The following is a 24,718-nucleotide window of genomic DNA, read 5'->3' as shown; positions in this document are numbered from 1 at the left end:
ATACTTAGTACATTCCAAGTACTAACGCATATTTTGCCTACATGATGTCACCATATAGGGACCGGAGCTACTCTTGATCCTTCTCTCCATTCACGTGGCTAGTACGGTGCTTATCCGAGTTGTTGGTGAGTCCTCAATGATTCGAGGGCTATCTTATGTTTCCTACTCCTATGTTTTGAGACTTTAGCTTGCAATTGTATTTTGACTATGAGGGGAGCTGGTAGTATGTCATGGCCCCCGTCTTATCTATGTATGTAGAGGTGTGCGTTGGAAAAGTATTTTGTAAATGAGTTTGACTCTTGTTCTATGATGTCATTTTGAAATGGTTTGCCCTTAGTCCCTATTTCCCGTTAATTAATGTTGATTGTACTTCCGCGACCGATGAAGTGTGATGACAAGTTTGAGAGGCTTGTTTGGGGTTCCTCATTCGCCATGTCACGTCTAGGCCCTAGGCTTGGGTCGTGACAATAAGGACCCCATACATCCATATGTAACAAATCAAAGATGCTCAAGCTATTAGATGTACTTATAGGAAAATGACTTCTAGCTTGTTTGGCACAAGGACATATAGTACAGTTGCTTATGGATTTTGTAATATCCGCCAAACTAAGATTTAACAACCTTTTAAGTGTTGAACTAGAACTATGACCAAGTCTTTTATGAAGTAACTGAACATCAATTTGTACAATATGTTTATCACTAAGCTCAGAATGTCTGGCTGACAACACAACATTGTTTTTATCTATTTTGTTGGCTAGAATGTACAATCCTCCATCCTCTCTACCAATCACCTTCACCTTTCCACTAAAGAGTTCCTGAAACAAGCAGAACTCAGGAAAAAAGAAAGTTGAACAGTTCAATTCCTTGGTTAGCTTAGCAATAGACAACAAATTAAATTTGAATTGAGGAATGTAAAATACTCCTGACACTTTGTTTGTCCCATCTAATATGCTAGAACCTAGATGAGTAACTAAAGCTTTATCCCCATTAGGAAGATGTACTTTCTTTGGATTATCAACTTTAGAGATGGACTGATTTGATAAAAGACTCAGATAAGACACCACATGATTGGTGGCCCCTGTATCTATTATCCAACCTGTATTTTGACTTTGACTTCTTTGATTAGAGTTCATACCTGCTATATTTACACAGTGTGGAACCTCTGACTTCTTGTCAAGAAGTTGCAAGACCTGATTGTACTGCTCTCTAGTCAATGTACAGGACTCTAGTTGGTTTTGATTTGGTGGTTTAATCTCTGCATCACACCTCAACTGTCCACTTCCTGTATCACTATAACTGCCTCTAGCACTCAACCTTACACCATTCTCAGAACTCACACCATCATCAAATTCACCAGTGACATTATATGCAGAATTACTCACCCCTCTCTTTTTTAACTTAAAAATCATGTGGATATCCAATAATCTTGTAACAAGTTTCCCTGGTATGTCCTTTGACCTTGCAAAAATCACACACTAGATTATGCCCCTTCTTGAACTTATTCTAAGTTCCACTAGTTCTTAAATAGATGACAACATCAAACGATCCTTGTAGACTAGCTGGACTAGTACCTAACACTCTTGCATTTGTTGCAACTGATCTTTGACTATCATCACTTAGAATCATATAATATGTCTGATTAACACTAGGCACTGGTTTCAACATCAAAATCTGACTTCTTGCCTGCAGATAGGAGTCATTCAGCCCCATGAGGAACTGAAACAACTTTAGACTTTGTAGATGCACCCTATATTCTTTTGACCCCTCACACGAACTTCCTGGGACTGGACTAGAGCTTCAAACTTTTTTCACAACCCTTTGAGTTTAGAGTAATATACAGAAACAAAATTGGTGCCTTGACTTAAGGTGGCAATTTCTTTATGAAGATTAAATGTTCTTGATCCATCCACCTTGTTGAATCTTTCGAACAAGTCATCCCAAACAACTTTAGCATTTGAAGCATACATTATGCCTCCCAACAAGCTCTTTGAAACATAATTCATGATCCAAGACAGAACTACGGCATTGACTCTTTCCCAATTGCCCTCTTGCCCTGGAAACATTTCCTTTTTACAAGATTCATCAACCATTTCCAGTTTGTTTCTTCCTAGCAACACAATCTTCATTGACCTGAACCAAATCGAATAATTTTCCACTCCAGTTAACTGAAACGAAATTATAAGCATCCCACTTACATCAGAAGAATGCAAGAACAATGTAACGACCTGAGAGCACCCCATAGTCGTTACCGGCATATTCAACCTCAAAGAGGTCTTATACAAGCCCTTAGCATTCATCATAACATGTATCATAGAATAAAATCACAGAAAATTCAAAACTTTTACTTTGGAAGTTCAACTTCACTTCATATATGAAAAATATAATCTAACTTCGTCACAATGCACCATCTAGACATAGAAGTATCGAAAATGGGACTTAACCCTTACATCAATAAGAAGTCTTGCAAATAGGAAGTACAACAATGTCTTTCAACATAAGCAAACAACTAAACATAGAAGCTAGATCATAGGGTCTTGTCCTCGGACTTGAGGACTCACCAACTTGGGGAAGCAACTCCAAGTGTCTTGAGAAGTAAGCTTGAATCCTCAATAGCCCGAACCTAAATGTTTGGGAAAAGGGAGAAAATATGGGTTAGTACAACACACGTACAAGTATGGCTACTATGCATAAAAACCATTGAAACATGCATAAAATGACATTTTATTCAAAACATGCTTTTTGCCAAGTAAATCCAATATGCACACAAATTAAGTATCATAGTCCAAACCAATATAATATCATCCCAACATGTAGACAACCCAAGCAATACTAGTTCAATGCAAAGAATAGAACCCTATAACCCTATTCAAAGCCAAGTATCACATTAAACAATCTTCTTTATGCATACATTCATAAGATCATATTTCATCATAACTTACCACATTCATAATGATAATACATAACATAGTTTCAACATACATAAGTCATAATAATCATAATCATAAGAGAACACTACTACAACCATCTCTTAGGATCCCACAAGTGCAATGTGTAAGAGAAGTCTCATACCCTCTCTTACACTATGTAGAAACCCTTAAGAAAGCCCTAGTAAGAGTTCACACCTTTCATACCTTCATTTACTTTTACATTAGGGAAATATTGCAATAACTGATATAGACCATGAGAGCTACATGGAATTCGGTGTTCTACTCCCACACCGAAAAGAGAGGGTTAACACTTGCCTAAGGTGTAACCATTCGTACATAGCTATCTAGGTGGATCTACTAAGCTAGAGTCCTATGTGGGCAAATAGTTAAGGGTCAAGGAGATTGCTTCTAGAAACCCTAACTTACTAAACGTGAGGGTTTCCATCTCATGAGACAACACATACCGTAGGTAATCCGAACTTGCTAAACGTGAGGAAACCCATGTGGGAAGCCGGACTTACTAAACGTGAGACCCCCATCTCATTTACATGCCCTTTCGGTGCTAAGCATCTAATTCCCTTTAGTAATCATCTTTAGTCATCACATAAGTTCACATTAGCCTTTACTAGACTCTTATGTAGACATCTTACCATAATAGCTCATATGTGTTCATAGGTGAGTAACAATCCTTTCACTTTAGAGACACTTAGCAAGTGAGTAAACCTTTCACTTTACATTACACTACAATCATGAGAACTACCTTTCAATCATATAGCAATCATACCATAATATACATACATACTTCATAGCTAATTCAAGTGTAGAGGGTTAATGATGAGGAAACTAGGTCATCAACACCACAATAACACATTAGGTATAGCATCATTACAATCTAAGTAATTCACCTTTCATACTTGAGTTCAAAGAAGAACCAACATTCATACTTTCTTTCCCTTCATGGGATATCCATACTTCAATTACCAAGCAATTCATAACCAATACATAATACAAGGTAATTCATAAAGTAATAACATAATCAACATTAATATAAGCAATTGACATATTCCCTTCATAGCCTTCAAGGCTTCATTCAAAGACTCAACCCTAATTTCATAGAAATTATACATAACCTAGGGCAGAATGATCATACAAACATGAATTACATGACATCACATTCAATTCATAGCCTTCAATCAATATCCAACACAAACTAGGGTTATAATTAGGAAAAGAAGGAGAAACGTGGGTCTCATGGGGAATTCTTCAAGAAATCACCAATACAACATAAATTCATCCATAATTGTTCATAAAACATCAATCAAAGTCAGTTTATAACATCAATTTCACTTTAGAAAGAAGATCCACGATTTTGGATTGAAACCTAGAAATTGGAGATTTTGAAATTCATCTTGAAGGGGCCTCTTGGGAAAAGGAATCCCAAGAGTGATAAGCAACCATACCTTATTGACGAATTAACCACGAAAATCCGAGTTGAAACCTTGGAGAGTTGGTCTTCTTCTTGAAGCTCCAATCTTCTTCAATGGAGTTCTTGAAAAGAGAGAGAGAGTAGAGAGAAGGAGGAACTTTAGGTTTAGATCTTTGGGGTTTTGTGTTTGAGTGATAAAAGTGAGGTAAATTGACTTAAAAATCATTATATACACGTCCCCTAAAGTACCCTAAATACCCCTCACTTAAATGGACTCTTTAATGAAGTAAAAATAGATTTCTAAATTTCTGCATTTTCATCGCGGAACAAGTCCGCGACGCGGAGCTGTTCCCTGAAGATATTTGGAATTAAATTTTGAGACATTAGAGTCCACGACGCGAACTGACTTTTTGCTCCTTGGGGGAGCAAGTGCGCGACGCGCCTTTATTCCCTCTAAGTGCAAAGGCAGCTTGCTTGGCTAAGGTTGGGGTCCTCCTCGGGGCCCCTTAAGGTTGCCCCGGGGAGTCGTATTCGAACGTTTTGACCCTAGGAACATATATTTACCTATTTTAAACCTTTTCACCAGATTATACTATCATACGACACTCCCAAACCTGCCCAAAACCTAGGACACACTAGAACACATTCTTCTCTAGTTTTCGAACGTCGTGGTCGTTTCTTGACGTTTAGACTTTTACTCTTCCAAACCAAGTCAATTACATTAGTTTAGGTTTATAAACATCATTTTAACTATTTTTAAGTCATTATTCATAAGGTGAGGCTCTAACTTAAGTCATAGAATTTCCGGGGTGTTACAAACAATTGATGATTGTGATCAATCACAGCTACAGCTCCTCCATTGGTACTCGTGGCTTGACCTTGAGAATCAGCAGAATTCGGTGCCATTTCTTGAACCAACTTCGAACTTTTGAATCTGTATTAATGTCAATTGAGAAAAACTTGCGGAATTTCAGAATCAAGCAATGAATATCTTGCTTGAAAGCTCTGATACCATGTAGTTTATGAAGACTAGATTGAAAAAGAAGAAGAAAGAGAATAAGAAGCAGGAGAAGATAAAGAGGAAGAAGAAGACACAATCTCTTAAGAAGTAGAATTATCCTTGAGAGTCTAAAATCTCTCAATATTCTTATTGATGTGTTGAACTTTACAGAGTAGAATCCTATCTATATATATACAGTGCTTCTTGAATAGTTAGTAAGAAATCTTAACTAACTAATGGAACTACTAACTTATAATTTTCCGAACTTGACTTGTCCTCTTTAGTTTTGCTTACCAACATTAACAGTTTCTATAGAAACCAAACCTTCCCAGGCCATTCACATTGATGATATTATTCAGGATCACATAAGTCTTGTTGCTAAGGTAATGTTGGATACATGGTTGGATCTGTGTGCTTGTACTGAGAGAAGATTGACAAATCGATGATGAAAGTGCAGATTTAGCTAAGAGGGATCGAATAATTAAGAATAAGATTATCGAGATAGATCTTGAATCAAGCTTCCCTAGGCTTTTCGGGCAAGAAGTACGTAGCAAACCAGGTTTTAGGAATACTAAGGAAAATCTACAATAGTTGAATTTCTTGCTCCTGCTGTTGTTTGATTGTGATTATTGTATGTAATCTTTATAATTCTTTTTAAGGAGTCGTTTGGTAGAGTGTATTAGAAAAAATAATGCATGTACTAGTCTTGTGTATTACTAGTATCTTGTTTGATACTCTTTTTCAACCAAGCATTAGTTATACATTCTATTGTGTATTAAGGTGTGCATTGCTAATATCATGGATTTTTAGGTATTAACAATGCAATGGTTTTAATGCATGCATTAACATGATAAAAGACTCAATTGCCCCACAAAATCTTTGTTTACATCTTTTCCACCATAAAGTGGAGGGTATCTTTGTAAATAATTTTTTTAATGCAATACATACTATTTTTAATGCACTAAACCAAATTATGCATTAAAATAATCTATGTATATGTAAGCATAACTAATACATGCATTGCTAATACAATCATTAATAATATACTTTATTTAACATTATTCTTATAGACTCTGTCATATGACTTAAAAAGATGTAAATTGGGAGTAACTATAAAAGTTGCATTCTTCTATTTGGCTCCTCCCTAGAGTTTTTGTCATGCTGTGTGTTGATAGGGTGAAACTTGCTAAATCAATAATTTGATTACTAATAGATTAATAACTTTTTTTCGATTTAGGTTATTGGTTTTGATTCAGTTATGAACTGTCTTAGATCACACCATAGAATTCAAATCAATGAAGCTAGTGCTTCACTTCAACAAATATAGAACTGGAATCGAACACACATTAGATGCATTGGAGAGATAAATTTTAATTAATTTTATTTTGGTTTGATAAATTGACAAGTAATTTAAGATAACTATTTATAATAAAATGGACGATTAATATGAGATGAAGGGAGTAATAAACCATTTTTCCAATTGGAAGGAATTGAGGATTCAGACCCACAAAATAAAGGAATACTTAAGTTTGACAAAGCATTATAAACATTTCTAAGTTGGGATAAATAAAATATAAAGTTGTGAGTGATAAATTATTTGGAGAATCCAACTAATTAAGAAAAGTAATTGATCGCGGGACCAAAAATGAAACACTCAAAAGTAATTGCCCATTTAAGGCAATATTAACAAGTTAGCAACACTGTACTATTTCCGTTCACTTTTAATTGTCATAATTTTCTTTTTTAGTTAAACTATAAAAAAATTGACTAACATTTTACTATATATTTTTTCATCATATTGATATACAAAAAAATGCAATTTATAGTACGTTTCGTCTAGTTTTTGAATATCTAAATTTTTTGTTTCAAATATCAAATTAAGGTAATCTAATTTAACTTAATCAAATTAACTTTTGAAAAACGCAACATGACAAATAAAAGTGGACAGAGAGAGTCACAAATAAAATAATCTAATAGGTAACTGAATTCAGGGGCACATATATCCTGAGAAGCGAGTTATTTTTACAATTTTTTAAGAAAACATCAATTAAGATGAGTTTATTTGACTATATCAGTCTATTTATAGAAGATATAATTTCACTTCATTAAAATATTTGTAATCTTAAAAAAAAAAAAACAATTATTGTTAAGAATAAAAGAGTCAATTTTCTAAATGTTCACCTAAGTTTATGGAATTGTCTTGAAATATCTTTTATATTTCATTTAGAATCAAAATATTACTTTAACTATTATTATTTTCCTTCAAATATACTTAACACTTCAAAAGTTTTACACTCTCCTAGTTGGCATGCTATGTCATTGAAGCCTTTTTCTTTAAGAATAGACTTATTTAATTCATCAAACTCATTTAACCAAAAAGGGGAAGAATTTAAGTTCGTTGAAAACTACCTCAGTCTAGTTCTCAAATCAAGAACAATAATGATAAATAAAGGATTGAAGGGGTCGGAAGGTACCCAGTAGTTGAGCTAATCAGAGAAGACCATCGGAGCTGAAGAGAAGAGGAAAGGAAGGGGTCGAGTTGTACCTGCACAATCGGAGCTTACGCCGGTCGGAGTAGACCACTCAATCGACGTCCAATGTGCTGAAAATTTTGTATTGAAGAAGAAGAGAGAGCTGGACTTTGTTTCAACATATAGTTTTTGTTTCCTAATACGTATATGGGCCATTTGGCTCCTTTAGGTTTGCATATTGTAATTGGATTTATCCCTTTTATTATCCATTTTATGGAAAATTACGCGATTAAGCAAATTTATACTATTTAATTACTCATCATAGTTATAGTTTGTTATAATTACCACTCGCGATTAACATTAACCATTAATTACATGGGTTGACTTCGAGTTGTATAATTAGTCACGTTTGTATACTTATCCACATTTGTATAATTCACAATTAACACTTCTTTGTTTGATTTGTATTTATATACGATAGTTTGTATTTGTATATGACCATGATTTCCTTTGGTTTTTTTTGTCACCATATATATATTCAATCTTTTTGTGTATAGTTTTTTAAAGTTTGTATAAACGTGTAGTTGTCTCTCTCCTCCATTTCCCAATCTCGCTCGCCTCTCTCCTCCTTCTCCCAATCTCGCTTGTCATATATACAAATACATATGTATAATACACAATTATCTAACCAATATACATATACAACTCACCTCTCTCTCACTCTCTGCCCTCTCTCGCTCGTCTATCTCCTCCCTCTCCCAATCTCGCTCACCACTCTCCTCCGTATTACATATAGCTACGAATGATAATTAGCAAATTATAGCTATGAAGCGTAATTATGTTATTTTTGAGTGGTTATATGCGAAAGTTTCTTTTTAGTATTTTATGGTCTATATGGGGCAATTTAAGTTTTAAAAAAAATGTAGTAATAAATTTGATAAAATATACTCCCTCCGTCCCATTTTATGTGAGGTACTTTGACTCGGCACAGAGTTAAAGAAATAAAGGAAGACTTTTAAAACTTGTGGTTCAAAATGAATGATAGAAATTTGTGTGGCTGTAAATCATTTTAGTAAGGGTAAAATAGACATTTTATAGTTAAATTGTTACTTAATATAGAAATATGTTATTCTTTTTGGGATTGACTAAAAAGGAAAGTAAGTCATATAAATTGAGACAGAGGGAGTAATAAATTTCGTAGATATAATTGATAAATTAAGAACTGCATTTGAAGTAAAAATAAATTTATATTGGTGAAAATAATCGTTATATGAGATATAAACGTTTTGAAAAGTAATGATATGAATTATAAATTTTATTTACATATAAAACAAACGACTAGTAAATATATATAAATTAAACTTAGGCTGTTTTACGAAAATATAAATTTGTTGACCAATTTTTGTATTCTAAATCATGATTTTTGGGAAATTTGACATTTATCTCATAATATAAAATCACGAGATGAAATAAACATGAAATTACATATTGAAACACTAATATGAAATTGCATGGCTAAACACCAATTTTCATATGATGATATGAAATCGCATGGCTAAACACCTACATCTTCATATATATAAAAACTCAAACGACGACGTTAGATAGAAAAGAAGTCCCACACGGCACGTGACGTTCCTTTTCTTCCCAAAAAGCAGCGAGATAGGAGTGGACATGGCAGTCCTCCTGCTATGGCCGTTCCACTCTTCTCTGCCCAATTTCACACTTCAATTCTCACCCAACCACTTCCCTCTTCTCGCTCTTTTTACGTCGGAAAACGCTTGTCTTGTTCGTCGTCGTCAACTTCCATGGAACATCATGAATCGAAATTCAAGGAATTTCCTTATGCATCTGTTCCGCATAGAGAGTTAATGGTGGAACTTGTATCGACTGTGGAGAATCGTCTTGGAGAAGCTCTACTTCCTTGTACTCTGCCTTCTCATGTGCAGTATTTTGAGAATGAATCTGCTACTGCTCATGCTTCTCTCTATGTCAGATCTGGAAATTCCTCTTCTCAGGTACTCTCCGACTGATTCCACTACTTATTACCAATTCATTCATTTCTGCACTTGTGCCAATTATATGTATTAGAGTATGATATAGGAATTACTTCCTGTTGGATGTTTTGTTGAATTAGTATATAGGAATGGGTTACATCTATGTTATAAAAGCTTCTATGGAAACTCAAGCGGATAATCCAATTCAGGCAACTATATTTAGCAAGACTGAGATTCGAGTGAATATACTCCTTCTCATCCCATTTTATCTTAATTTTGTGTTGTTGCATCACAATGTTATGAAAAACGAAAAGCGCAAAAAAACTTTAAAGTAGGCTGGGACTTTAAGCCTGAAATACAAATAAAGCTTGAGCTTTAATGAAAAAAGACACAATAGGGAAAAAATACAAATATATTATATGTATCCAAGACTAATAAATATAAGCATGAATGACAAATTTATGGACAAAGAAATTGATCTTTTTATAATAAAGTGTGATACCAATAGCTTAGAACCCTTATTCGCAAGGAAAAGATTGTCTTAGGGACTTAATGACGACAATGAAGTGCACATTAAGCGAGGCAAAGTGCTCAACATACTTTGAGCCTTGCTTCCGGGATTGAGCATTCTTAAAGCACGCCTTTGACAACATTGTTGCATCACTCCTACGTGAGACCAAAAAAATGCGCCAAGAATTTTCTCCTAATACCCTCCAATATGAATGATGTCACTGCTATCTTGTACATGGTGAAGTTGATAAAGAAAACAAGAAAATTATTATGTACTATAGAATAATGATTGAGAAAGCTAGATCTTGTCATCTAATTTTAGTGGATTTGGCTTATACAGAAGAGTTAATCCATTACGAATTGTGCTTTTGTTGATTGGCCTTTTTACTATGTATGCTAAATATATCAGTCTTTTAATAATAGTAACATGAATTGAAATGCCAAATACTTAATTGTATAATGTGCTGATGGGAGTTAAGAAGATCAGCAGTATTTGTATTACTCTGTTTGTCAAAAAAGTATTTGTATTACTCTGTGAATCTGTGGTTTTCTCCATCCAATGAAGTCAGACAAGATCTTTATCAAATCTGTTTTTTTTTTAGCTAATTTCAAATTTAGTATTTCTTGTTCAAGCCATATATCTTGCCCTTTCTAGTAAATAACAATCTTAAAATTCCTTTTAATTGGACATGGCTCTAAGAAAGGTGTTTGGATTATAGCTTATTTTAAGTAGCTTTTGACTTTTAAGTTCCTTTTTATTTTTGAGGTGTTTGGGAAAGACAAAAAGTGCTTTTAAGCACTTATTTTTAGGCGAAAATAGTACAAAAATAAGTTAAAAACCAAAAATTGGGCACGACCAACTTATGACTTTTAGCTTTTAGCTTATAAGCTACTTAAAAAAAGTCAATCCAAACACCCCCACTGTAGATGAAAAAAAAGCATCCTAATTCTATAATAGGTTATTATATGGGTTGTTAGTATTCAAAATGTTAACTTTCTCAAAAAAGAAAATGATATAAGCCAAATGGCAAATGTAAAAACAGGCCCTTAAAGCAATGTTGTGTCTCCTTTTGAGTTTTAAGTCTATCAATGGATTCTGGTGTCTAGAGTCTAAAGGGCACGTTTTGAAAGCCAATAAACAAAAGGGGTTGTCATAAAAATCACATACCAAAAGGGGTTGTTTGTGAATTGTACTGCAAACTGCCATATTTTTCACGGATGACCCCTAACGTCCATTTGTTACATTTAAAAAATATAAAACAAACGCAATTCGTGAAATGTGCTGCGAATTCCCACTAATTTTTTAATAGTTTGTAGCATGTTCTGTGAACTGCATCTCAACTAGTTTTGCTGTGATCTTGTCAAAGTAGTTTGATCTCTGCTTGTTGCCCCTCCCTTAGCTTGAGGAGCTGTAAGGGGAAAATTCTTATGATCTGCAATCTCTCCTTCTCACATAAGCTTTCCCAACTTCAATATCTGGTGGCACTGAGTTCCCATCTGAATAGGTGCCGAGGTAGTTTGTGAACTAGTATCTAAACTGGAACAATAGAAGTTTCTTGCTCTGGTTTAAAATTCAGTGCGCATCTCAGGAATTTCATAGTGTATGACCCAATGTGAATGAATGACTTGAAAATATGTGATTGAAGTCTGTTTTGTTACAGAAAATCAATGTAAACAGTGCTGTAGTCGTAGTATGCAATCTTGACTCTTCCTTTCAATTGAAATTGACTCACAAAAATTTTCCTTAGTTCTTTCATAGTAGGTTCCTTTGATGAATTTACCCACAATAGTCATTTGCAATTATTGGCCGAATTCACGAAATAGTCATCAGCAGAGAAAAATATGGTTGGCTTACCGAGATGAGTCTCATGCCTGATTTCAATAGGAGCTTCGGCGGTTGAGGCAATCGCCAAATCAGCTTGAACCTTTCTGCGAAGGTTGGTTTCGATGGAGCAACACCCTTACCTTTCCCTGCTAAATTGGGATTTTTCTGTTGGAGTTGAATATTGGGGTTTCTGATCTGGGCTTGAAAGATTGGTTATAGCAGGATTTTTATCAGTGGCAGCAGGGTTATGATCAGTTTCATTGATGTTGGTCGCGGCAACCGATTTCAATTTTGAAGAGGGTGTGTCGAAATCTGAGGACATTTTTGGCTGAGGGGGTGTATGATTTTGGTGGGTGGATTTCGAATGGGCAGTGTTTTCCTGTTGAGGTGTTGCATGGTGATCGGAAAAAGAGTAGGCTGAGTGTTAATGGCATCTTGGAGGTTCTGGAGAATTATTGGGGGCAAGCTTTAGGAGCTTATTACTGTCCATGTGTTGTTCCTCTGAAGGATTGGAAGATATAGGGGATGATGTTTTGGTGTTGTTGTGGTTGTTGGTGTTAGAAGGAGTTGATTTTGGTGAGTTTGGGATTTCTCGGGTGGATTGGTTCAAACTAGCAATTGGGGGTTGTAGGAGAGCAGGTGTGTTTTGCTGAGTTGTCGGTGTAGGAGAGGCTGCAGTTGGTTGAGATGAGTATGGATTGTGGATGTATAACTAGTGTTTTAGGTGGGTTCCGATGCACCATTTGGGTGTTTGCTGAAAAGATCAATAGATCTTCATATAGAGAAGCTAGAGAGAATATGCATCCAAAATTGACCAACCAATCTAACAGCTCGATTCAAGAATTATCCTTGTACATAATTTGTAGTTTACTGCATTTCTGCTAGTTGCGTTCACCCGATATCTTCTTGGGGAAGTTATACATAAGGACTGCAAAAGCATCATGGAGATAGCAAGTAGGAAGTCTAATTAGTTCATCAATCTAATCTTCCTATGCTTGTTCATTCTTGAATTTGGATCTGGCTTCTGTTCATTTATTCTTCTCCAGTTCCATTCCTCTGCTTATAGTTAGTAGTTCCACTGAGAGTTCTTTGACAAATCTTGTTTCTCTTTGAGATTTAATGTTCCTTTTCTAACGCGTATAATAAAAGATAAACTGGGAACACACAGTTAACGATTTCAACTTTCTCATCAGGAGTATATGCAAGGTTAATATTTTTGCCTTTTCTAAATTGTGACAGGTTGATTTCATACTTGGTAGTTGGGTTCACTGCAACCTACCCACAGGCGGAGCGTTGAATATTACAAGCCTTTCAGCATATTTGAGACCTTCAACTGATGCACCAAACTTCTTAATTGAAGTTATCCGCAGCAGTCCAACAACTCTCATCCTTATTCTTGATCTACCTCCGCGAAAGGACCTTGTCCAACATCCTGATTACCTCAAGACCTTTTATGAGGAAACACAATTAGACAAGCAGAGACAACTTCTCGAGAAATTACCTGAGGTAAAGCCTTATTTCTCTTCGTCTCTATATATTCGATCCCTAGTCTCTCCATCGGCTATCTTGGTTTCTATAGAAACCGAACCTTCCCAGGCCATTCGCATTGATGAGATTATTCAGGATCACATAAGTCCTGTTGCTAAGGTAATGCTGGATACATGGTTGGATCTGTGTGCTTGTACTGAGAGAAGATTGACAGATGATGAAAGTGCAGATCTGGCTAAGAGGGATCGAATAATTAAGAATAAGACTATCGAGATAGATCTTGAATCAAGCTTCCCTAGGCTTTTCGGGCAAGAAGTAGCGAACCAGGTTTTAGGAGTACTAAGGGAAATCTACAACAGTTGAATTTCTTGCTCCTGCTGCTGTTTTATTGTGTGATTATTGTATGTAATCTTTATAATTCTTCAACATATAATACACTTAAAAAGATGTAAATTGAGAGTAACTATAAAAGTTGCATTCTTCTATTTGGCTCCTCCCTTAGAGTTCTTGTCATGCTGTGTGTTCTTAACCAACTCACTTTACTTAACCTGTTTTATGGTGGATGCTTTTCAATATGTGCTTTATCATATGCCACTTTGTAAAGGGTCATATGCACTTTTGCCCATATTTTGTGTTGCTTGTTAAATTCTCGTCTCTCGTAGCCATACGTTTATATTTTCATATCGTTATATACTTTAAGTTTTTGTTTGGACATGACGTCAGTTTCTAAGGAACGTATGCCTTACTAGGCATAAGTTCAATTGTTAAAAGATAAAAATTAAAGATCAACCCAATTAAAGGGAAAAACGTGCAACTTTATGTTTGTAAAGATGTTATATTTGGTCACAACATGTTGGCAACACTTGACCTCTTAAAACCGTTACAAAAATTGTTTAAATCAATAATTTCATTTTGGTTTGATAAATTGGCAAGTAATTTAAGACAATCATTTCTAATAAAGTGGACAATTAATATGAGATGAAGGGAGTAATAAACCATTTTCCCAATTGGATGGAATTGATGATTTAGGCAAAAAAAAAAAAAAGAAGGAATACTTACTTAAAGTTTGACAAAGCATTATAAACATTCCTAAGTTGGGATAAAATATAAAGCTGTGAGTGATAAATTATTTGGAGAATCCAACTAATTAATGAAAGTAATTAATTGCAGGACCAAAAATGAAACACTGAAAAGGAGCAGCCCATTTTAGGCAATATTAACAAGTCAGCAGCACGGTAATAAATAAAGTAATTTAGTACCCTCTATCCTTAATTATTTGTCCACTTTTTCTTTTTTAGTTGTTTCTAATTAGTTGTTCATTTTGACAAATCAAGAAATGATAAAAAATTTTACCTATTATATCCTCAATTAATTACTTTGAAAAATGTTTAACTTCTTGAAAACCTTAAGTTTTTAATTCATCAACTTCATAATTAATAGAGAAAAAAATGATAAACTCACCATATCAATCATTGTTTTCTTAATAGGTGTGTCAATTCAAAAGTGGACAAATAATTAGGGAGATATGTTGGGCTATTGCCCGTGTTCCAGCCAAAGGTCCATGGCCTAATCCTACTTGAAAAAAGATTGGAATTATTCTCTTTATTTGGTTTCCAATTCTATTAGGAAAAGGATTGGAATAGTAATCCTATTTGGAGTTGGTTTTAGCTTTGTAAGGAAAAGCACAACTCTATAAATAAAGGATGGTCTTGAGATAATAATTTAGATTGCTCATTAGTATTGTCTTTGAAAGACATTAGGACATAAGAGAAGTTTTTTGCGAGAGCTTTCAACAAGAGATAAGAGAGAAGAAAAAGGGTTCTTTTGTTGCAGTATTTTATTCCGATCAGCAACCTTCAGATCGTGTTTTCCGATTAACTAACCGTTGGATCGGGCTGAAATTTGTACTGAGTGTTCCTAACATCTTGGCGGTTGATTTGAACGGTGAAGATCGGATTCTGAAGTCAGAAAGATCCTGTTTTAGGTCCCGAATAACAGCTGAGTTTGGGTGGTGTTTCTTTCTATTTATCTTTTGTTGGTGTAGCTACTGTTTGTTCTCTTTTGGCACTTGTTGTGTAGCCATTACAAGAATAATTGTAACTCTCTTATTGTTATAGTGAAGCAATTCGGATCTTGTCGACGTTTCGAAGGATTTTTCCACGTTAAACTTGGTGTTCTTTATTTTAGATTTTTGTTTTCATCTTTTCGTCACAACAAGTGGTATCAGAGTGAGGTTCTCTATATGGAGGGGAATATGAGCAAGATGGTATGTCTAAACTGAAGAAACTACAACATATGGAAAAGCAAGATGAAAGATCTATTGTTTGTGAAGAAGATGCATCATCCCGTTTTTGCTGCTCATAAACCTGAGACTGTGACCGATGAAAATTGGGATTTCGAGCACCAACAAGTATGTGGATATATAAGACAATGAGTTGAAGATAATGTTCGCAACCATATTGTGAATGAGACACATGCTAGACCATTGTGGGAAAAGTTGGAGATGCTTTATGCTTCAAAAACTGGCAATAACAAGTTGTTCTTGCTAAAGCAATTGATGACCTTTAAATACAAGGAGGGCAATCCTATTCTTGATCACATAACTGATTTTCAAGGTGTTCTTGATCAACTATCAGGAATGGGTGTTAATTTTGATGATGAAATACAAGGACTTTGGCTTCTTAATACTCTACCGGATTCTTGGGAAACTCTCCGTGTCTCTTTAACAAATTATGCTCCTAGTGGTAAGGTGACTATGGAATATGCAAAAAGTGGTGTGTTGAATGAAGAAGTTAGAAGAAAATCTCAAGGCACATCCTCACATTCAGATGTTTTGTACATAGAAGATCGAGGGAGAGATAAGACAAGAGATCCGAAAAGTAGAGGTAAAAGTAGAAGCAAGTCAAGATTCAGGAATCCAAATATTATATGCCATCATTGTGGAAAGAAAGGACATATTAGAAGATTTTGCAAACAATTGAAGCAAGATCTTAAAGAAGAGAAGAAGGAAGAAAATAATGGAAACAATGTTGTTGCTGTTGTTCGAGATGACCTTCTTTTTGCTTGTGATAAAGACGTCATCAATTTTGTATCTCAAGATACAAGTTGGATAGTAGATTCTGGAGCTACATCACATGTCACACCAAGAAAAGACTTCTTTGCATCTTATACTTCTGTTAACTCTGAGGTGTTAAAGATAGGTAATACTGGTGAGGTTAAGGTGTTTGGTGTTGGCACTGTTTGTTTGAAAACCAACACTGGTTCAACGTTAGTCCTTCAGAATGTCAAGCATGCTCCAGACATTCCCTTGAATTTGATCTCTGTAAGACAACTAGATGATGATGGCTATCATAATGACTTGTTCAATGGCCAATGGAAGCTCACCAAAGGCTCATTGATTGTAGCTCGAGGAAGAAAGCATTCAAATTTATACGTGACACAAGGATCGATTCTTGGAGTATCTATAAATTTGGTGGAAAGTGAGACTTTATCAGAATTGTGGCACAAGAGGCTTAGTCATATGAGTGAGAGGGGGATCACCTGTTTGGCTAAGAAGAATTTGCTTGCTGGTGTGAAACAAGCAAAGGTAAAAAGATGTGTTCATTGCTTAGCTGGGAAACAGAAAAGAGTTTCTTTTCACAATCATCCTCCTTCAAGAAAGTCTGAGCTACTGGAGCTAGTACACTCTGATTTGTGTGGTCCTTTTAAAGTGAAGTCAAAAAGTGGTGCGCTTTACTTTGCAACTTTCATTGATGATCATTCTCGCAAAATTTGGGTATATCCTTTAAAATCCAAAGATCAAGTATTTGATGTGTTTAAGGAGTTTCAAGCCTTATCTGAGAGACACACGGGAAAGAAATTAAAATGTATTCGCACTGATAATGGTGGTGAGTTTATTGGTCCCTTTGATAACTACTGCAAATTGCAAGGAATTCGTCATCAGAAGACTTCTTCAAAGACTCCTCAATTAAATGGCCTGACAGAAAGGATGAACAAAACTTTAGTTGAGAGAGTTAGATGCGTGCTTTCAGAGGCTAAACTTCCAAATTCATTTTGGGCTGAAGCACTTAACACTGTTGCTTATGTTATCAATTTGTCTCCTGTTGTTGCTTTGGATGGTGATATTCCAAATAGAGTTTGGTTTGGTAAGGATGTTTCTTATGATCACTTGAAAGTATTTGGTTGTAAAGCTTGTGTGCATGTTCCAAAAGATGAGAGGTCAAAATTGGATGTTAAAACTAAGCAATACATCTTCATTGGTTATGGTCAAGATGAGTTTGAATATCGCTTTTATGATCCAATTGATAAGAAGCTCATTAGAAGTCGTGATGTTGTGTTCTTTGAAGATCAAACTATTGAAGATATTGACAAGGTTGAGAAACCAGATTCTCAGATTGATGAGAGCTTAGTTGATGTTGATCCAATTCCTATTATTGATACATCTTTTGCACATGAAGGAACCCAAGATAATGATCAGGGTGTAGAACCTATAGATGTTCCTATTGGTGATATTGTGGTTGATCATCAACCAACTAATGCTGAGATGACAAATTTGGATGTTCCAGAAACCTCTTGTAGAAGATCTACTAGAGAGAGGCGAAGCTCAACACGTTATTCTCCTAATAAGTATATCTTTTTGACTGACATGGAAGAACCTGAAGGTTATGATGAAGTCATGTTAGATACTCATAGAGATAGGTGGGTAGAAGCCATGGAAGACGAGATGAAGTCACTTTAAGAGAATGACACATATGAGCTAGTGGAGTTACCGAAAGGTAAGAAAGTTTTAACAAATAAATGGATCTTCAGATTAAAGCAAGAGCAACATACATCTGCACCTAAATACAAGGCTAGGTTAGTTGTCAAAGGTTTTGGTCAAAGAAAGGGAATTAACTTTGATGAAATTTTCTCTCCAGTTGTGAAAATGTCCTCTATTCGTATGGTTCTAGCTTTAGCCGCAAGTCTAGATTTAGAGGTTGAGCAGATGGATGTCAAAACTGCTTTTCTTCATAGTGATTTAGAAGATGAGATCTACATGGAGCAACCTGAAGGCTTCTTAGTTAAAGGAAAAGAAAACCATGTTTGCAAATTGAGAAAGAGCTTGTATGGCTTGAAACAAGCTCTAAGGTAGTGGTACTTGAAGTTTGAATCTGTCATTGAAAATCAGGGATACAAGAAAACTTCTTCAGATCATTGTGTATTCTTTCAGAAGTTCTCTGATGATGATTTTATCATCTTACTACTTTATGTGGATGATATGCTAATCGTTGGCAAAAATAAATCTAGAATTGTAGTCCTTAAGAAAGAGTTAAGCAAATCGTTTGCGATGAAGGACTTGGGGCCAGCAAAGAAGATCTTAGGCATACAAATTCATCGAGATAGACACAAGGAGTTATCACTATCCCAGAAGGTTTATATTGAGAAAGTACTCAAGAGGTTCAACATGACAGAGACAAAAGTGGTTAGTACACCTCTTGCTAAACACTTTAAGTTGAGTACGACCCAAAATCCATCTACTAATGAAGAGAAGAATGAGATGTCAAGTATTCCATACTTTTCCGCGGTTGGTAGTTTGATGTATGCTATGATTTGCACTAGACCAGATATTGCACATGTTGTTGGTACCGTTTGCAGATTTCTATCCAATCCTGGAAAAGAACATTGGGCTGCAGTGAAATGGATACTAAGATATTTGAAGGGTACTTCATATATGAAGTTGTGCTTTGGTAGTGGCAAGTCTGAACTTGTATGCTACACAGACTCTGATTTGGGAGGAAATCTTGATAACTCAAAATCCACTTCTGGTTATTTGATCACTTTTGGAGGGGGAGCTATTGCTTGGCAATCAAGACTTCAGAAGTGCATAACTTTATCTACCACAGAAGCTGAATATATTGCCATCACTGAAGGTGCCAAAGAATTGCTTTGGATGAAGGAGTTTATCAAAGATCTTAATTTTGAACAATCAAGGTTTGTCTTATTTTGTGATAATCAAAGTGTTATTTCTCTCACCAAGCACTCTACCTTTCATTCTAAGTCCAAGCATATTAGTAGAAAATATCATTGGATTAGAATGACCCTGGAGGAGAAATTATTTGAGGTTGAGAAGATACACACTGATGACAATCCTTCAGATATTCTTACAAAAGTGGTGATCGTAGACAAGAATGAGTTTTGTAGAAGTGCGGCAGGCATGAAGCCTGTCAAGAGTTCCTCCACTTGAAGTCCATTTGGCCCCTTGGCTGGAGGGGGAGTTTGTTGGGCTATTGCCCGTGTTCCAGCCAAAGGCCCATGGCCTAATCCTACTTGAAAAAGGATTGGAATTATTCTCTTTATTTGGTTTCCAATTCTATTAGGAAAAGGATTGGAATAGTAATCCTATTTGGAGTTAGTTTTGGCTTTGTAAGGAAAAACACAACTCTATAAATAGAGGATGGTCTTGAGAGAATAATTTAGATTGCTCATTAGTATTGTCTTTGAAAGACATTAGGACATAAGAGAAGTTTTTTGTGAAAGTTTTCAACAAGAGATAAGAGAGAAGAAAAAGGGTTCTTTTGCTGCAGTCTTTTATTCCGACCAGCAACCTTCAGATAGTGTTTCCGATTAATTAACCGTTGGATCGGGCTGAAATTTTTACTGAGTGTTCCTAACATCTTGGTGGTTGATTTGAACGGTGAAGATCGGATTCTGAAGTCAGAAAGATCCTGTTTTAGGTCCCGAACAGCAGCTGAGTTTGGGTGGTGTTTCTTTCTATTTATCTTTTGTTGGTGTAGCTACTGTTTGTTCTCTTTTGGCACTTGTTGTGTAGCCATTAGAAGAATAATTGTAACTCTCTTATTGTTATAGTGAAGCAATTCGGGTCTTGTCGATCCCGTGGTGGTTACCTTCGTTTTGAAGGATTTTTCCACGTTAAACTTGGTGTTCTTTATTTTAGATTTTCGTTTTCATCTTTTCGTCACAACAAGATATAGTAGGTAACTGAATTCAGGGGTACATATCCAGAGAGCTTCTTCATTAATGATTTTCTCAATCTCATATAATAATACTTCATCTGTCGCAAATTATCTATCGTGTTATTTTTCTTATATATTTTTAAGAAAACATCAATTAAGATGAATTTATTTGACTATCTCAATCTTTATTTATGGAAAGATATAATATCACTTCATCAAATATTAACTTTATTAAAATATTTGTAATCTTCAAAAAAATAAATAATTATTGTTAAGAATAAAATAACTAACTTAGCTATATAGGAATACTTACAAGTATAGAGAACATAGAGTAGAATCAGGACCAGTACCCCAAATAAGAAAGTCTAGTTCACCAGATCCAAGAAGAATTATTACCTAGTACTAAATGACAATTTAAATATATATTTTTTTCTTATTATTACTCTTGTCAAACAATACTCGTCTATTATTGATTTTGCACACTTTTTAAGAAACTATAAATAGAAGAGTAATTTAACTATATCATTCTTTGAATATAACAAATCTAATGTCTTGAAAAATGCAATAGAACAATGATTATAATTAATAATAACGGTAAATTAGGAACTAAGTGCAAAATTATCCATTAGTTTTATAAGGAGAGCAAATATTATTGGATATTAAAAAATATTATAGTGGACAACTATTATTAAACGGAGAAAGAGTACCAACTTTTCCCCATTGTAGCAAATTATTTACCGCAATTGTATGACTTACCAAATATGGAATATGTAATATAAAGTTACCTCATGTAGTCATGTTGTAAGAACTTATTTATTTATTAGTATTATTTTTTATTCTAATCATTTAGATTTAGTCATTAATTATGTTATTTTTCAAAACAATATGTTCTTACGAACTTGTCCACTCATTTTCACAAAAGTTACTAACTAATTAACTATCTTTTCAAACACATATTTTTACTAAATTTGGAATATAGTAACAAAAACAAAAGTAACAGCCGAAAATGCTCAACTTTCAATGCTAACTCTTTTTCACTTAAAAATGTAATAATTAAAAAACGAAAAAACTATCTAATTACATAAATATTATAACATATCTTTCTCTATAGTTTGAGATAATTATATGTTGTCTCACTAATTAATAATTTCATATCAAATTTCAAGTCAAATACATCTAGATGCATATATTTTTAATATCAGATATACTCTGAAATACGAATAATAAAAAGAGAGGAACGAGCGATATAGAAAAGAGATGAGTGAGAGAGTCATTGTATCATAGATACACACGAATCACATTAAATATATGTATCTGGGGTACAAGATACATATATCTAGAATATCAGATATATTCTGAAATACATATACATATGGAGTGAGGCAAGCGGGAGTGGGAGAGAGGAGAGCGGGAGAGTTAATATATCCCAAATACACATGAATCCACTTGAATATAGTGTATCTAGAAAATATAATTTTGATATCTTGTAACTCAAACACAAATGATAATTTCGAAAACTCACAAAAAAACACATTGTTAATTCTTAAACTAACGAGATACATGTTATTTACCCATAAAAAATCATTAAGAAGCTTTGATTCGACCCAATCCAAAGTCCAAAACTCATATGAAGAAAGTAAATATCTTTTGTATTGATGACACTATATTTTTCCTTTTCCCTTCTATTTTTAACATGTTTTATTTAAAACCATAGTTAATAGTTTTTCAGCCTCCTTTCTCCTAGTCCTTAGGCTTCCTACCCCCTCTTTTCCTTCACAACCTTAGGTGGGGGACATCACCACCTCCTACAACATCAAATATTTAGATTCTCAATCAATATAAATCATAATTTTAATATTGGAATCTTTAAATATTTTGAAATGAAATTTATATATTTATAAACTACGTAAAAAGTACTATAAGTCACAATAATTAATAATTCAAAATGTTAAAAGAATCTATGAAAAACTTAGGGTCAAAGATAAACTTGTTTGAATATCAAAATCTGAAAAGTGCCACACAAAATGGGACGGAGAAAGTATGTAATAAAATTTACTGATAAATTTTTAAAAATCGTAAATATATATTAAGCAATTTTTTTTTCATGCTTCTAGATGCACATTGCTCACCCTAGATTTCTTACATCAATCTAGTAAATACATGTTATATGTTTCATATATATTTTTATTATATTATTATTATTAATTTATATATTTTTTATGATAATTAAGATTTAATTATAATAAATTAGCATATTTTATAATATAAACAATTACATGTGTGGATAAATATTTTAACAAATGCAACCAATATATAGATCTCTAAATATGTCCATCTCTTGCCTCTACTATTTCCACCTTCTTATCATAAGTTATTTTTAACATTATAATTAATGCACTATACTACTTGGCTTGGCTTTCGTACATAAACGGGATAAGTGTCTGAAAAATACCCCAATTTTGGTCGAATTTGTTGTTGCGATACTAAACTTTCATGAGGACCTATTACCTCCCTAGACTATTTAATACCGTATTTTAAACATATATATTTGCCCACGTGGACATAAAAAATAATGCAAAATTATAAATAGTAATGTGTCCACGTGGGCACATATATACCTTTAAAATACACTATTAAATAGTTTAAGGGGTAAAAAATACGGTATTACATAGTCTAGGGAGGTAATAGGTCCTTATGAAAGTTTAGTATCGCAACAGGAAATCCGACCAAAGTTGGGGTATTTTTCAGACCCTTATCCCTACATAAACTACTACAGTACTACTGTTAGTAATGGTAGTACAATCTGATTTGAAATCTTCTGCATGTTTTCTCGATCGAAAGGAGTTTGCTTAGTTTGGGTTTCTCGAAAGGAGTTTGCTTAGTAGGCGTTTGGCCATGCGATATCATATCACGATATGGTATCGTGAGATGGAATCAGCGTTTGGACATGCGATTTTACGTTGATTCCATCTCATGATTCCATATCATGAGATGTGATTCCATATTCTCCAAAAATCATGATATGAAATTATATGGGAATTTCATCATGATTTGAGATATTTTAATTCAAAAATTGATCCACGAGTTTATATTTTGTTAAAACAACCTCACATTTATATCTATTATCCATTTATTTCATATGCAGATAAAATTTATAATCACATCATTACTTTTTAAAATTGATTATTCTCACCGACATAAAATTTATTATTCTCACCGACATATAGTCACTCTAACTCACACCAACCGATTGTTGAGTAATAAATTTCTTTTATGGCCTTGATAAGTGCACATTTATATTTTATGTGTAAGTTATTAGTATTTAGTTACATATTTCCTATCAACTTTGTTTAAAGAGATAATATTTATTTTATGACTTTGCATTGTCTTGGAAACACTATTTTTATTACTCTTACAAACATTATTTTTATGAAGTGCATTCTATAATGCTTCCAATTTATTTTATGTTCACTAAACTAATATTGATGTATTTTTTTTTATTTGGTAGGATTGTGTTGGTGCGATTGATGGAACATATATAGAAGGGGAGGTTCCTAAAGCGGTGCAATAAACATATCGTAATCGCAAAGGAAGAACATCACAAAATATCTTATGTGCTTGTGATTTTGATATGCGATTTACCTTTGTTGCTGCTGGTTGGGAAGGTACTGCACATGATAGTAAAGTACTTGAGAATGCACTTGTTGAACCAACATCACAATTTCCATTTCCGCCACATGGTAACTTTAAATTACATCCTTAGAATAAATATTATTTATTTACACAAAGCTGTCTCATTTATGTCACATATGGTTTTAGTAATTCTTTATAAAATGTTTGTTGGTAGATAAATATTATGTTGTTGATGCTGGTTTCCGAAACACAAAAGGATTTTTAGCTCCATACAAAGGACTACGCTGTCATTTGCATGATTACCGAGGAAGTGAAAGAGAGCCTCAAAATGCCAAAGAACTGTTTAATTATAGGCATTCATCTCTGCGCAATGTGATTGAACAGACTTTTGGAGCTTGGAAAAATAGATTTAGAATACTGAAACAAGTCATGAACCATTATGATATTGATTTACAAGTGAAAATTGTTATAGCTTGTGCAGTGTTACA

At 34.2% G+C, this 24,718-nt stretch overlaps 1 protein-coding gene across 2 annotated transcripts in view; it reads left to right on the top strand.

Moving 5' to 3' along the window:
* Positions 1-9,496: 9,496 nt before the first annotated feature.
* The window catches only part of LOC125810235 (red chlorophyll catabolite reductase, chloroplastic), a 1,038,333-nt gene continuing 1,023,111 nt past the window's right edge, over positions 9,497-24,718 (top strand). The window contains exons 1-2 of one of the 2 annotated variants that reach the window (XM_049489743.1): positions 9,497-9,842; positions 13,396-14,026. In XM_049489743.1, coding sequence (XP_049345700.1) covers positions 9,516-9,842; positions 13,396-14,007 — 939 coding nt within the window. In that variant the 5' untranslated portion in view covers positions 9,497-9,515 and the 3' untranslated portion in view covers positions 14,008-14,026. Of the gene's footprint in view, positions 9,843-13,395; positions 14,130-24,718 lie in introns of those variants that run through there. The other variant, XM_049489742.1, reaches the window with a different exon arrangement.

Source organism: Solanum verrucosum, unplaced genomic scaffold, assembly GCF_900185275.1.
Source record: "Solanum verrucosum unplaced genomic scaffold, falcon-dt-bn FXZP01000038.1, whole genome shotgun sequence".
Taxonomy (NCBI): Eukaryota; Viridiplantae; Streptophyta; class Magnoliopsida; order Solanales; family Solanaceae; genus Solanum; species Solanum verrucosum.
Note: the sequence above shows the minus strand (reverse complement) of the source record. Positions and strands in the feature narration are given on the sequence as shown.